Source organism: Pagrus pagrus (assembly GCF_965226575.1).
Source record: "Pagrus pagrus genome assembly, chromosome: 12".
NCBI lineage: Eukaryota > Metazoa > Chordata > Actinopteri > Spariformes > Sparidae > Pagrus > Pagrus pagrus.
The window spans coordinates 20,791,712-20,805,297 of record NC_140196.1 but is presented as its reverse complement, the minus strand read 5'-3'; the positions used below and the strand labels follow the sequence as shown (position 1 = coordinate 20,805,297).

At 41.3% G+C, this 13,586-nt stretch overlaps 1 protein-coding gene across 2 annotated transcripts in view; it reads right to left on the bottom strand.

Annotated features, from left to right (window-relative positions):
• LOC311267035 (amyloid beta A4 precursor protein-binding family B member 1-interacting protein-like) overlaps nucleotides 1–13,586 on the bottom strand; it is a 16,511-nt gene extending 2,925 nt beyond the window's left edge. Inside the window, exons 1-12 of one of the 2 annotated variants that reach the window (XM_084369832.1) lie at nucleotides 13,503–13,586; nucleotides 9,165–9,224; nucleotides 7,079–7,166; nucleotides 5,565–5,740; nucleotides 5,409–5,468; nucleotides 5,166–5,325; nucleotides 4,952–5,073; nucleotides 4,772–4,846; nucleotides 4,019–4,162; nucleotides 2,725–2,838; nucleotides 551–649; nucleotides 65–137 (exon numbers count right to left, since the gene is read on the bottom strand). In XM_084369832.1, the coding sequence (XP_084225958.1) occupies nucleotides 65–137; nucleotides 551–649; nucleotides 2,725–2,838; nucleotides 4,019–4,162; nucleotides 4,772–4,846; nucleotides 4,952–5,073; nucleotides 5,166–5,325; nucleotides 5,409–5,468; nucleotides 5,565–5,740; nucleotides 7,079–7,166; nucleotides 9,165–9,224 (1,171 nt within the window). In that variant the 5' untranslated portion in view covers nucleotides 13,503–13,586. The remainder of the gene's footprint in view (nucleotides 1–64; nucleotides 138–550; nucleotides 650–2,724; nucleotides 2,839–4,018; nucleotides 4,163–4,771; nucleotides 4,847–4,951; nucleotides 5,074–5,165; nucleotides 5,326–5,408; nucleotides 5,469–5,564; nucleotides 5,741–7,078; nucleotides 7,167–9,164; nucleotides 9,225–13,502) is intronic. The other variant, XM_084369833.1, reaches the window with a different exon arrangement.

Below are 13,586 nucleotides of genomic sequence, written 5' to 3'. Positions count from 1 at the left end.
CATTCAGACATTCATACAGTTTTTTTTTCCTAAGGACCAACTCTGTTCTAATGTGCAGACTTACCTTTGTGTAGAGTTTCCCAAGTGGAGGCTCTCTTCACTGCAGCCTGGTAGTTCTGATACAGGACAGTCCCATACTGAACACAGACAAGGACACACACACTTGCAATTAAATGTCTATATGTGCTAATTTTATCAATTATATTCTTACATTTGAAGCTGAATTCCAATTCTTATTTAACTGCTCACATTAAAGGTCATTCATTGGTCGTAATGGAATATAATATTCAAAATGATGTGTTATTAGTGTATAAAAACCTCAAACTAAGAATCAGCCATTGCGATGCACTGCCACGTTTCTACAGTAGCCCAGAACAGACAAACCAAACACCAGCTCTAGAGAGGGCCTTTTGCATTTTTTGTGTTTTAATGGTAAGGTGAGACGAGGGGTATTCAGTTGGTTACAGTTTTCAACTTCGCTGCTAGATGCCACTAAATCCTACAGACCGGACCTTTGAAGTGATCTGTGTTATGGACGGTTAAATCTCACCTTGGCTATTCTGATGGAGTTGAGCCACAGCAACAGTGTGTGTTCATCGTCACAACACAGGAACTTGATGTAGTGCGACTCCTTCTGGATGCTGGGATGCTGCAGGAAAGAGTACAGGCAGAGAAAGCAGTCATGTTAAAGGGGCACTCCCATGATTCAGCAGTGCACTGCCATTAAGTTCAGGGACTTAAGAGAGGCATATTAAAAAGGGATGGTGAAAAAATATATTAATTGTAGTATGTAGTGTGGGTCAAGCTCCAGAAGCACTGCCTCCTACTTTTCCCATAATGCAACTCAGTAGTGTCTGCTGGCGGACCCTGCCACCCGTCTTCTCCACAGGCCCCAGGCTTTCCTCTATAAATGTGTAGTCTCCAAATCTCACGCTGAGATAACCCTGATGACATCATAAGGGTTATTTTCTCAGACTGACAAACTGGTGGAGTGAATATTTTTAATATTTCTTATTTATTTATTTATTTATTTTATTCTCTTATTCTAACACTAAGTAAATAAAAAAAACTTATGAAAGCTGTATCTCTGTTCTGTTTGTGTATCTGTAGTACACAGAACAGCCAGCAGAGGGCAGCTCATACCAGGCTGTCAGTGCACTGTGGACCAGGAAGCATGAAGAACACAGCTGTTAGATCAGGACCACACATTTGTTTTTCACTGGGACTCTGGCTGTGTCTTGATTAAGTTATTTTAATTAAAAACAAACAGGCAATAACTGAAAATACTTGATGTGGCTGTGACTGTTTGTATTAGCGGAAGAAAAAAAAAAACACATCACAGTTACTGCAAAAATAACACTATATTAACTTGTTGTTCAGCCTGGTTCTCATGGTTGAGAAGCAACTGACCTAACGACAGGCTGACAAAAAACAACAAAAACAAACACAACACACTCACACGTTAAAGTCATCATATTCAGCCTTCCACTCATGTTTAATGTAACCAAACTTAAAAATGACCAAACAGTCAGTAAAAACTTGTCCCTACCAGAGGTGGGAAGTAACAGATACTGTACTTTGTTACCGTACTTTGTCAGGTATCTGTACTTTACTTGAGTATTTTCCTTCCGACAACATTTTAACACAAATATCTGAACTTTCTACGTCTTACATTTTCAGAACAGGCTCGTTACTTCCCTCTGAGCATAAACATATTCAAGAGACGTCAATCCAGCGTCTTTGCCGATGTTGAGAAGACCAACACTGGAGAGCCAGAATAAGTTCTCTGACTTCTTTTTCAGATGTCTGCGTTACATCTATTCTTTTAACAGCGTAAATTCGCAGACATCTTAGGAACGTCTTCTTCAGCTAAAACTCCTCCTCAGTGGCCTGCACGAGGCACGCACTTTACCAGGTGAGCTTTTCATCAGCTTTATTAACTGCCATGTTTTGGTCCTCCAACCTTCATCAGGTTGGCTAATATTCCAACGACGTCCTGCGAATGAGACTCAACAATCAACTATCTTTGTGGTGTGTTTGCGAACAGCTCAGACAAATCCTACTGATTCTACCTTTAAATGTAATTTGAATTATGTTAATATGTTGTGAGGTTCAGTTAGCTTTGCACAGTGATGACCGGAAGAAATGTCATTCAGAGGGATACTTTTATACTTTGAAACTGAATCAGTACTTGGACTTTTACCAGACTCTGAGTACAGAATGTGTGTACTTTTGCCACCTTTGGTTACTACAGTACACACAAGCGTACCACCAGCAGCAGCCTGATCATGTGTAGTATGTGTGGTGTTGAAGTACAGAAAAGTCCCTCAAAAGCTCAAAACAGCTTTATTTAAACACACACACGAGCTGAGACATCTCTGACAGGACTGTGTAAAGGCTTCTTGTCAGAAAGAAAAATCTGGTTTCAGTAATTCCCTCAGTTGTCTACACTCACAACCTGTTCTGCTGATTCTGATTTATTGTTTCAGACTTCAGCCTGCCTTCAGTTTTCTCTCTTCTCCTCTCAAACCAGAACCATTCAGTCCAGTGAAACAGCTGCTAATTTTGTAATATTTACACAGATTTCGAGATGCAGATTTAAGTATTGTAAACAGGGGGAAATCCTTCAATTGATCCTTTGAGCGGTTTAATAATCCATAAAAGAAACATGCACATTGCATAAACTGACCTCATCAAACCTTGTGGTTAGTTTGTTGAGCTTACCTTCAGCACGAAGCAGAAGTCTGTGGGCGCTCTGTATTTCTGTCTGTAGCTGTTGGTGGAGTAGATGCTGACTTTTTCAAAACGGGTGAAGCAGACGAGATCACTGGAGATCTGCTGGACAGAGGAAGAAACAAAGACGGGTGGAAATCTTACAATGTAGGACGTATTTATTGCTTAATGCAAGACCAACTCAGGTGCTCATATGATATGATAACACGTCAAGTATCTTGTAAATGTGTCGTGCACAATAGAGCTCTACAATGTTTGACAGGAATAGTGAAAATATATAGAGTTAGCATAAATCAGAGTCGTCTAAACGTCTCAAGTGTATCATGATGTAGAGGAAATCCATGTTCTCAGTCTGTTATTGTATGCTAGGTATTAAAAATGAAGACGCTTCAAATAAAACGATTCAATGTGAGGCCACTGTTCTTTATTCCACATTCAAAGACAGTCAAGACTCAAGCTCCATGTCAGCGAAAATATGTTTTTCTCTTGAAAGCACTTCGACATTCCTTTTGTTTTGATCGTAAGCAGAAACACATCATGTTTGCACACTCAACCGCTCCGACAAAGATGCTGTTGTTCACAGCGAGCACGACGAAGCGGCGATGACTGTCGTTCTCCTGTTTTTCTTTTTCTACCATCTGATCATCACAGCTTCATAACTCTTACAGGTTACAGGTCAGTGTCACACCGCTGTGGGACATCAGTTGTGCTTTTTTCCGTCTGATCTTGTCCGTTTCTCTTTCCCCCGGCCTGATGCGCTTCTGTATCTTTTCCAGATCTTCCTCTGCTTCATGTGTCCTTGGCCTCAGATGATTCCTGCAGCTCTCTCCTGTTTGCCATTTGCACATCTGCCTCGCATAGTTTCCCCGACATCTATTCCTCCCTCTTGGATGATTTTTAAAAAAAAAAGTTAGCCTACATGGGCGACGTTTTTTCTGCTCTGTCTTAGTGACAGCACGACATGTTTCTTTTATAGAGCAGCGAGGGCTTGATTCACACCATCTGTCTTCATTCTCTTCCTCTTATAAGACATGATAGACTTCACACAGGGAAAACATGTCTCTTTGAGGAACGCTGCCATACCTGTGCCATTTGTTTCATCAGTAAAGCTGTTGTTAATGGTTTGCATGAAAAACTTGACAGAATTTGTCAACGCAGCAAACGTTGTTGTCTCCAGAGCAACAATACATGAGTATCAACAGTGCACCACACACGTGCTTGCGATTAAATTAAAATGTGCTGTGTTAAGGTTTAACGGTTTAAAAACTAATTTGATCTGCCGAACCTTTGTCTTTCCTTTGGGTACATAGTAGATGCCGGAGGCCCTGAGCAGGAAGTAGCGAGGTTTCCAAACCTTTTTCCCATCCTCCTTCAGGTACAGTGTGCCCTCAAGATCAGGAACAATCAGAGCAGAACCTCCAAAATGCTCCTGCAGGGTCGGAGGGCAAAGATTGAATGTGCGAAACAGAAATGATCACAGTTTGTAAAACAATGCAATCTAGAGAGATGAGATTATTAGAATATTCAAAGGAGCAACTTGTGAGAAGTGACCAAAACATACAGGGGAAGCATATTGCTATACTAGCTGCCTTTATCTAGTTAGCTCAGTTAGCCGTGCAGCTAGCAATCCATACTGGGAGTTCAGAGAACAATGGGAGTGTTGGTGTTTAGACTGGGATGGGACGGGGCTAGCTGGGTAGCATGCTAACTTATACCTTTTGCAGCCTAATACGTAGACATCAGAATCGTTTTTCACATTTTGTTGATGATTTTGTTTTTTGTGTGCCTTTAACTAAAAGTCTTACATATTGCACCTAGGTAACAGTACAACAGCAGCAGGTAACGATATTTTATAGATGGAGTCCGCTCAAACAAAGAGCCCCTTTAAATATCACACATAAAGATTTATAAAGAATCACATTGTCAGTGTTGATTTAACCGAACATCACTAATTACAATACAGATTTAATTTATTGTCACACTTCTTCAGCAGGTACATCTGTAGGTTGTAAGGTGAGAGCGTGGTACGGGGACTGACCTTCAGTAACAGCTGTTTGGCTTGCTCGCTAATCCCACTCAAACATGCTTTCTTCTTTTTCCACATGTAAAATAGCTCCAGGGTGAGAAAAGCATACTTCAACTTAGTGACTGAGTTAATCCATGTAATCAAACTTTGGCTCGAACAAACCGCGATGCACAGCTGCTCGCTCACACTCACCTGAGGGTCTTTGAACATCACATACTTCTGAGGTCTGGACACAAAATAGATCTCGTTTTCGCTGTGGCGAGTCCACGCAGACAGCGGCTCCACTAAACATTCATGGTCCTCAAAGCCTCTTTCTGAAATGATAATGTTTATTTATTCATTTTTAAACACAGGCAGTGTTAGCTAGACTGACTGCATGAACAGCATGTGTGTGTGCTCATCTCACCGATCTGCAGCTCGGGGTTGGTCTCACACAGGCTCCAGTCGATGTCGCCGTCACAGTGCGTCTTCTCAAACAGCTTTTCCAAAACCTCTCGGACCGTCTGTCTCTCATCCACCATTATTGTCTTGGAGCTGCCGTCACCCATCAGCACCTTCACTATCAACTACAGGGGAGGCAGAGGGATCGGTTACTTTAATTGTGTAGCTTTGTGGTAAAGAGAGACGCACAAAAAACTGCTGATTTTACCTTCCTCACTTTGGCTTCTTTCAGCTTCTCCAGAGCTAATTTGATTTTGTCAGCTTTTGTCTGGTGTTCACAATGAAAGCATAACATGAAGACATTTATCATTTAGTCATGAAATTACAGCTTCATTTCAATGATCATTGACATATTCTGGATTACCTTCTGCAGCGCTGCAGACGGTTCAGCTGTGTTTGCTGGTGTCAGAGGGGCAGCTGCTGGCTCACACTCCTGAGTCATGGCCGATGTTTGATGATCTGTACCAACGCTGGTCGATTTTGATCCGAGGTCGGCCACCAGAGCATCCAGGTCGTGGTCCTCCAGTTCATTAAGAGACTCTATAAAGAGATTAGGCCTTGAGGTTAGAGAAGGGACCTTTCAATTCAATCCCTGGACTAACAGGATGAATGCGTTTGGGCTCAATTAGACAGCTCTCTTGCTGAGGCCTTTAACTGCTGCTCAGTAGCCGGCAGATCAGACTGTGGATGATCTGTGAAGCTGTCATTAAAGCTTCACTGCAAAAATAAGTTAGAATAATGTTCACCTGTCATTACAAAGACACAACTCACGGAGGACATGTGAAAGAGACAGTTTTTCTTTAAGCAAGACGAAGTCAAACAATATTTCAAGGAAAACATGGGGAAGAAATTGAATTTTTATCTATGTTGCATGCTAGGCAGATGCTAATCAGCTAACAATGTTTCTAACCAACGCAATTTGATGAATTATTTACAAGGGGTTATGTGTCAGACTATTTTCAGTTTCCAGTCTTAATCCCAAGCTAAACTAAGCTAACCGCTAGCTGGCTTTAGCTTCATATATTGTGGTCATGAGACATGAGAGAGATTGCGCTCCTCGTCTGACTCTGCAAGAAAACAAAATAAGTGTGACAACTATTACATTAAATAAAACTATTTCTTTAAATGTGTAATTTGCCTCAGTGCAGCCTACTCTTTGCCGTGGTTGTAGCGACTAGCTGCCGTTAGCGAGTAGCTCAGTTAGCTGTGGAGCTAAGTGGCCCTATTAGCTGACAGGAGAGACGAGAAGTGGCATCAGCAGTGGCTGCAAACTGGGTAGAGCTGAAATATTTAAACATCTTTTTCTGTGAACTGAGGATTTATTCTCGACCAAACCAGAGGACTGTGGACAGACAAACAAGACTGTTTTGTTGAGTTGAGAGTTTGTTGAGAGTTTGAATGAAGCGTGCTTAACTATAATTCAACTTTCTCACTCAATTAAAGCAGATTTTGTCAAAGCAAGAAACTAGCTTGGTTGGTTGGCCCAACTTTTCCTTTATAATTTTATTTATTTAGCCATCTAAATTATTTATATTTATTTATCTCATTTATTTAATTTATATTTGAAGTCCTAATAAATCATAATCCCTATTTATCCCAGAGAATTTGGCATCTTCACAGTTGTGCCACAACAATCAGCTAATCCCTTATTTGCCAAACTGATAATGTCCACCTGGTGTCCAGAGGCTGGCCTGACCTTCTGGCGCAAAGAAAAAGCACTCCCTCCCCATCTCCCCACAGAAGTCTTATCTCCTGAAAGACACGTCTCCTCCGCTTGTATCCGTCTACTTCACACACACACTTCCAGGGCAGTGTGACTCTTTGAATTTGAAGCTTTATCTATCGTTCTGAGACCATCGTGATCTGAGTGACGGTTACCATTCAAGTCTGTGAAGCCAACGGAGAAGGAGCTCTGTCTCTGCAGGGCAGGATCCACATCTGGTTCGTCCGCCGCCTGCACTAAACTCTGTAATGAAGTAATATAAAGTGATAAATTAACAACATCTCACACCACAGGGGTCCCACAACAATAAATGACAGTTGTGTGTTGTGAAAACTTAAATATGCTTCACTTTTACACAGAAGTCATGTCCTCGACAGACGCTGCAGTTTGTGGTTCCTGATAACACTTGTCATCAGAGAGCGGCCTCAAAAATCAAAGCCACATGTGTCCTTGAACTCCTCTGAACTGTTGTTTAATTATGTTACATGAGCCTGTTATTTATCAGTGACACTCTTTGTTTCCTTTCCCTTTATCATGCTCTGTTTTCAAGCTGTAACTGTAATGGAGAACACATTGCTCTCAGCTCACTGTATGCACTGACGATAAGTCATACGTCAGCTCATTAAGAGAAACTAATTTGTCAAAACTGGGATGTTACGATCTGTCTCCCTTTTTTTTTTTGTTTTTGGAACAAGCCCGGTTCTGAACCTGTGTTCCTATTAAAGCATTTGAGTATCACAAAGAGGAGGGCCCGAACTCATAACTGCAATATTTTAATCGTTACCATGAGTCTCCACGGGCACAATCATATTCTGTTAACAAGCCGGGGCAGGCTGCCAACCTGTACACAAAGTGACGCCTGCCAGCGTGCAGTCAGCTCAACCCTCATGACTGCGTCTGAAAACACATGTCATCATCCTGGAGCTGCCGCTGAAATCACACCTCCGAGCTCCACGAGTCCAGCATAAAAATCACTCCTCTCTGCCGTCTGGCTCCGAGGCAGGGAATGGACCCAATCAAGGCAAAGAGTGGAATTACTTTAAATCCTTTTGTTTCTCAGACTCGTCGCTTTAATCAGAATGTTATATTTGCTAACTCTGGTAACAGTCTGCAGTGGTGTTTGACATATAGAGCCTTTGTCTTATACGTGTGATGTAATGTTTAAGATTCCACTCACAGGGCTGCAGCCGTTTAGCAAACATGCAGAAATATGAAATGGACGATAATGAATTAGGCCTCAGGCTGAGGTTGCATCACTCAGAAGTGTGTAATGTTTTTCTTGGCGAGCCGCTCGTTGTATGATGAGCAGCTTATGTGTGCTTAAGGGAATCTGCAGCGGTCGCCCGCGGTCCGATCCAGATGCAATGACTTCACATCTCAGCGTCGCCTTACATTTTTTCTGTCTGATACTCAGTTTCAAAACAAAGACTGCCAGGGGTAATCGGATAATGTCCAGATTAGTGAGGTAAACATCGAGTGATTTGTCAGATTCACTTCTTGTAACCTGCTCCTACTTCAAAAGCACCGATGGGAACGCTCAGCGAGAGTGCAGCTCATCTGGTCGTGTTTTGAGAAAGAATGCGACCAAATATGTTTGATATCACGCTGTTATTTTCAGTAACACTTTATTTGAAGGGGTGTGCATTAGACTGATATGACAAGTGTCATTATCAAGAAGGAATCTGTAAATATTTAGGATTTGTGTTGCTCAGGTCAAAAACCCCTAACCCCCATTAAGTATATAATATGTTAGAGTTATGCATTGAAATGTCTATAAAGGACAAGACCTTTGTGGAGAAGTCCACAAGTTTACTCGAGGGATCACGGATCATTTGTGTTTCACGTTACAGGCTTTGGGTTTATTCACCGCAACAGCCAGTTACTTTACTGTACATTATTCACTGTACATAAGCTGGCAGGCAACGACACGCGGAGAGTGTGTATGTTTGCATTCAGGTCAATCACTGAATTCAGCACTCACCAGACACTCTGTAATGTTATGCTCATGAAGTTAAGTAAAATTTCCCCTCGAGCTCCAGTCGGTAGTCAGTGTTACAGTAAATAAACCTCTGCAGACATGACAAAATATCTACAAACATAATAGCTTTTCCTTCAGCGTCAGCTCTACTTTATGTGTATGATAAATCACAAATATAAGAATGCTAACAGGCTCAACTAAAGGCTAAACTTTGGCATGTTTGAATTTGAACATTTAGATCACAGCGCTGCTGCACAACTCACCTGAGAGAGGTGATCCATCTCTCCGAGCAGGTGACTGAACATGGCGTCTATGTCGTCCATCTGAGAGTCATAGAAGAAAACATTAGATATTGTAGCTGCAGTACAGGATTAAACACAAAGTACGAAGTAGATTATAGAAGACCGCAGCAGGAGCATCAGGAACTGAAAAACATTGTAGAATTTCAGTTCACATTGAATTCAGTTTCTACCAGTACCTGGTCTTGAAAAGTTTCCCATGCAACAAGCGGAAAATTGTCAAATAAACTCCACTGAGAGGCCTGCAGACAGCCTCCACCACACATTTTTGTGGTATGTGGAGTTACAAACACTCTTGGACACATGCAGGCACATTTACAAAGTTTGGATGTGTCTGTCATAGCTGTGAACAATATACAAAGAGGGCTTAATCACTCAACAGGGGGATAAAAAACAGAAATGCCATTTTTATTTTTGAAATATGTTCAAAGTCAGAGCCACGACTCTACAGAGTGACAGAGCAGCATGTGTGAGGGGCTGAAATGGTTTCCACGTTGCTCCGGTGATGAAGTCATACAAATTGTTTTTATCACTTTCCAGGAAAAAGAAAGGAACCCCATCTTGAACTATGTGTGGAGTGAGGTGGTTGAAGAATACAGAGCTGCTTTCATTTAACTAAGATACACTGAGCACAATTTGACACGTCACTAAACACCAAATAATCTGTGAATTGTGGACGATATCTCGAGCCACATTATATCGCATTATATGCATTAATAACTGACCAAAGTTTTTCATCAGGCAGAACTTGGTGGAACTCAGCGTCTGGGTTCGTCCATATGGAGGCGGTGCCTTGCCAGCTTTAGGGTCAAAAATACACTTCGCATGTGGAGCGGCTTTAAAAGCAAACCGAAAAATGAGCCGTCTGCTTCTTGCCAACTCCTTGAGACGGCGTTGCTATGTGCGGTTATCAGACAGAGGAAACAACAAATGTAGAGGCGGTATTGGTGGGGAGATACATTAATACAGCAAGTTTTGTTTTATTGTCACCTGACCAGCAGGAAGCATCTCACTGGTTTCAAAAAGAACTCCGATTGTATGTAAGCTTATGAAGGACTGACCATACTTCTCACTTGATTTATTACCTCATGAAACAGTTTCCTGATGAGTTTATGGTCTCAATCTCTATTTTCAAGAGTTCTTCAACACAGCATGATGTTCATTTAGTAACTTATGGTCCCGTTTAGAGTAAAGATGGCAAAGCAAGGTGTGCTTTAGGGTGTGATTGACAAGTTGCTAGCACCACCTGTTCTCAGGTTCTCAGCTCCACCCTCTTGTCCAAATATGGTCACTTCTGGCTCCAAAAAAAACAAGAGGGCGATGGCCATAATGCCAAGCAGGAGGCTGTAAACTGTAGTCCAAAAGGCAATGGGTGACGTCATGGCAGCTTTTATTATCAAGGCTATGATGCAACTACGTTAATATGAATATGACCCATGTTTGAAGTTCATGCATCCAGTGTGTGTTCCTCCGTGTGCTAACAGCTTCTCACCACTGGTGTTTATTATATTTTATGAAATCACATTTTGCATTGTACATACTGTTTTTTTATTCTTTTCTGCATCTAATTAAGTTGTTGTGTTGTGTTTGAAAGCTTAATCCTGTAATTCATTAACCATGATCCACTTCACATTTCTTAGTATTCAGCTTGCCTCCTGCTCAGTGGATTCTGGGAAAGGCTCCAACCCCCCCTGCAAAGCTTAAAACAACAAAATCTGTATTCAGGCAGTCAGCTGTGAGCCTATGCGCTTTTAGGCCCGTTAAGACAATCTTCATTATCTGTTTTCTTGTTAAACCTACCCAAACAGATTTTTGCCCACAAGCTTTCAACACAACACTGATATTTTATCTCCAGTTGCCGACAGACATGAAGCAACAAAACATTAATTTGGCATCGTGTTTCTGGCCACCTGGCAAATGTCCAATATTCAGTCTCCTCTTAGCTGTTTTGGTCTCTGCCAACTCCTTAGATATCTGGTTCTTTAGCTGCTATATACTCCACATATGTTCACCAGATAGTTGTTAAATCTATCTGTTGCCATTTGGTGAGGGGCAGGTAGTGTTTTTTGTTTTATGTTTTTAGGTTTAGGTATTAATTATGTGAACTCATCAATACAAGTCTCACATACATAGTCACTTGATTATGGCAGCTTTAAACATGCCATTTATGGTTTTTTTTTTGCCCACTTGGGGGCAGCATAAACCATGTGTTGACACAACACCTTTCCAGTTGATAGGGCAAAGTATTTACAGTGAATATCAAGCAGATGCATCGAAACATAATTCATTTGCAGTCATGTTTCTGGTCACCCAAGTAAGGGAATTTACTCTTCTTTGAGCTCTTTTTTGGTCTCCACCAACTCCTGAGGGAAATATCTGACTCTTTAGCTGCTAAATGCTTCACCATGTTCACCAGCTATTTTTTTTAACTGAACTAATGTTTATCTTAGTGTTTTTTGGTGGGTGAAAAACAAGTACTTGCTGAGATGGAAGACAACACTATGAAACCAGTATGAACCAAAACAGTACAGTTGTAAACCAAAACAATTAGCTAAAAAACAATAAAATGCACGTGGGGGCAGCAGAAACCAGCCACGAATAATGTTTCTGGTCAACGTATGAGTGTAATTTACTGTCTTTTAAGCTCCGTTTTGGTCTCCTCCAGCTTTTTAGGGAAATATCTGGACATTTAGCTGCTAAGTGCTTCACTATGTAGCTAGCTGCTAACTGTGTCCGTCTACTGTTTGGTGCTTAGCAGGTAAAGTACAGTGGGTTTGTCAGAACTTTTTCGCTGCTGCTGAAAACAAATATGAGAGCGGTAAGAGTGAACCAAAATGGTAAAGCTGCCAGCTGTATAATCAAAAAAATGAGCTGAAAGAAGTTAAAATGCTCTGTAGAGCTGAGGGGAACTGCTGAGCTAGGTGAAGATTATCTGTGGGCCCGTTGCTACGAGCAACACCTTTTGATACAGGTAACCAGGTGATTCATTGTTAATATAATATATTGTTTTTTACCTATTTCATTACTTTTAATACTTGCTCAGACAATTTTTCAACTAAGACTGGTATCATCTTGTCTTCAACCACAGTTGGATCACACTGTGATAAAGCTGGACATATCTGCTGAGAAAGAGCGAGTAAATTCTTAGAAGTGAACATCAGAGTGAGTCTAAATATTGGACGAGCGCAGCAGACATCTGTTTGGCTCTGTTTAACCTCACATTGATGTATTCTGTACATTAAAGCTGCAGCTTGAGGTATGCAAAGTGCATATACTGTCCCGTATACGGCAACTCGTATGTGGCGTTTGAGGCGTTTATAAATTTAGAGCCTCTTTGTTGCTCTCTGTACCATTTGTTCTTCTTCACACACACATATTTATACGTAGTGTATATATACACGCAGCCTTATGTGCGTATACAGAAACAGAATGACATACACTGCAGAGTCCTGCCGGAGCTGTTCAGTCTCATTCTGTGTTTACGCTGAACAGTAAACAGACCATCCATTAAACTGTAATGAGGTAGAAGGGGAAGAGTGGAGATGATGGTAGCAAACGAAGTATTGTTTCCATATGAAAGTGAGATTTTTGGATCAAGAAAGTGAACTTCACCTTTGCGGCCTCTCAGGACTTCTGCCTCACATATGTGAAAGTCAGTCCGTACTTCTGTTTCTGTAACTCCCGCTCCCATATAAAAAGAAACTGAAGTGTCTATCTACTTTCAATATTAATTCCTTGTACTTCTCAGGCATGCACTCATCAAAGCACATTACAAAACCACATTTGTTTATGAATTCCATGCTCTCATCAGGCATGTCAGATTGCTGCTGCCGTCTCCCACTGTGGTCTCACACATCAACAGAACGAGGAACCCGCCAGCAGACAGACTGACAGACAGACGGAGAGGCAGGCTGAGCGGCTGACGAGCCAAAGCCCGGGTACAAAGAGCGATTTATTGAGACTTATATGCATGACGGGGATCAGAAAGCAATGTCTGCTGACAGTAAAACCAACCTGTTTTCTCTTTTCCTGTGGTTGAGAGCTTCTTACTATTTTCTAATTAGTTGCACAACCATCCATTGGCTGCTCTGGGAGGACATGTGTTTGTCCTAAACAAAGATGATGTGGCTGCTCAAGTATTTAACTCTTCAGGAGACTCACAGAAGCAAGAAATATTTATCACACAAGATGTTACATTAGCATATTTTTATTTTATGTTATTTTATTTTATCACTACACAGCTGACAGACACACTGATATCACTGATAAACTTCTTTAAAACAAACATCCGTTAGTTCTTACCTTTTCTTGTCTCTTTCACACCCTCATAAAACACTCGACGGAATGAGGTACCACTTGTCCTTGTGACACTGTCTCCACTACCTA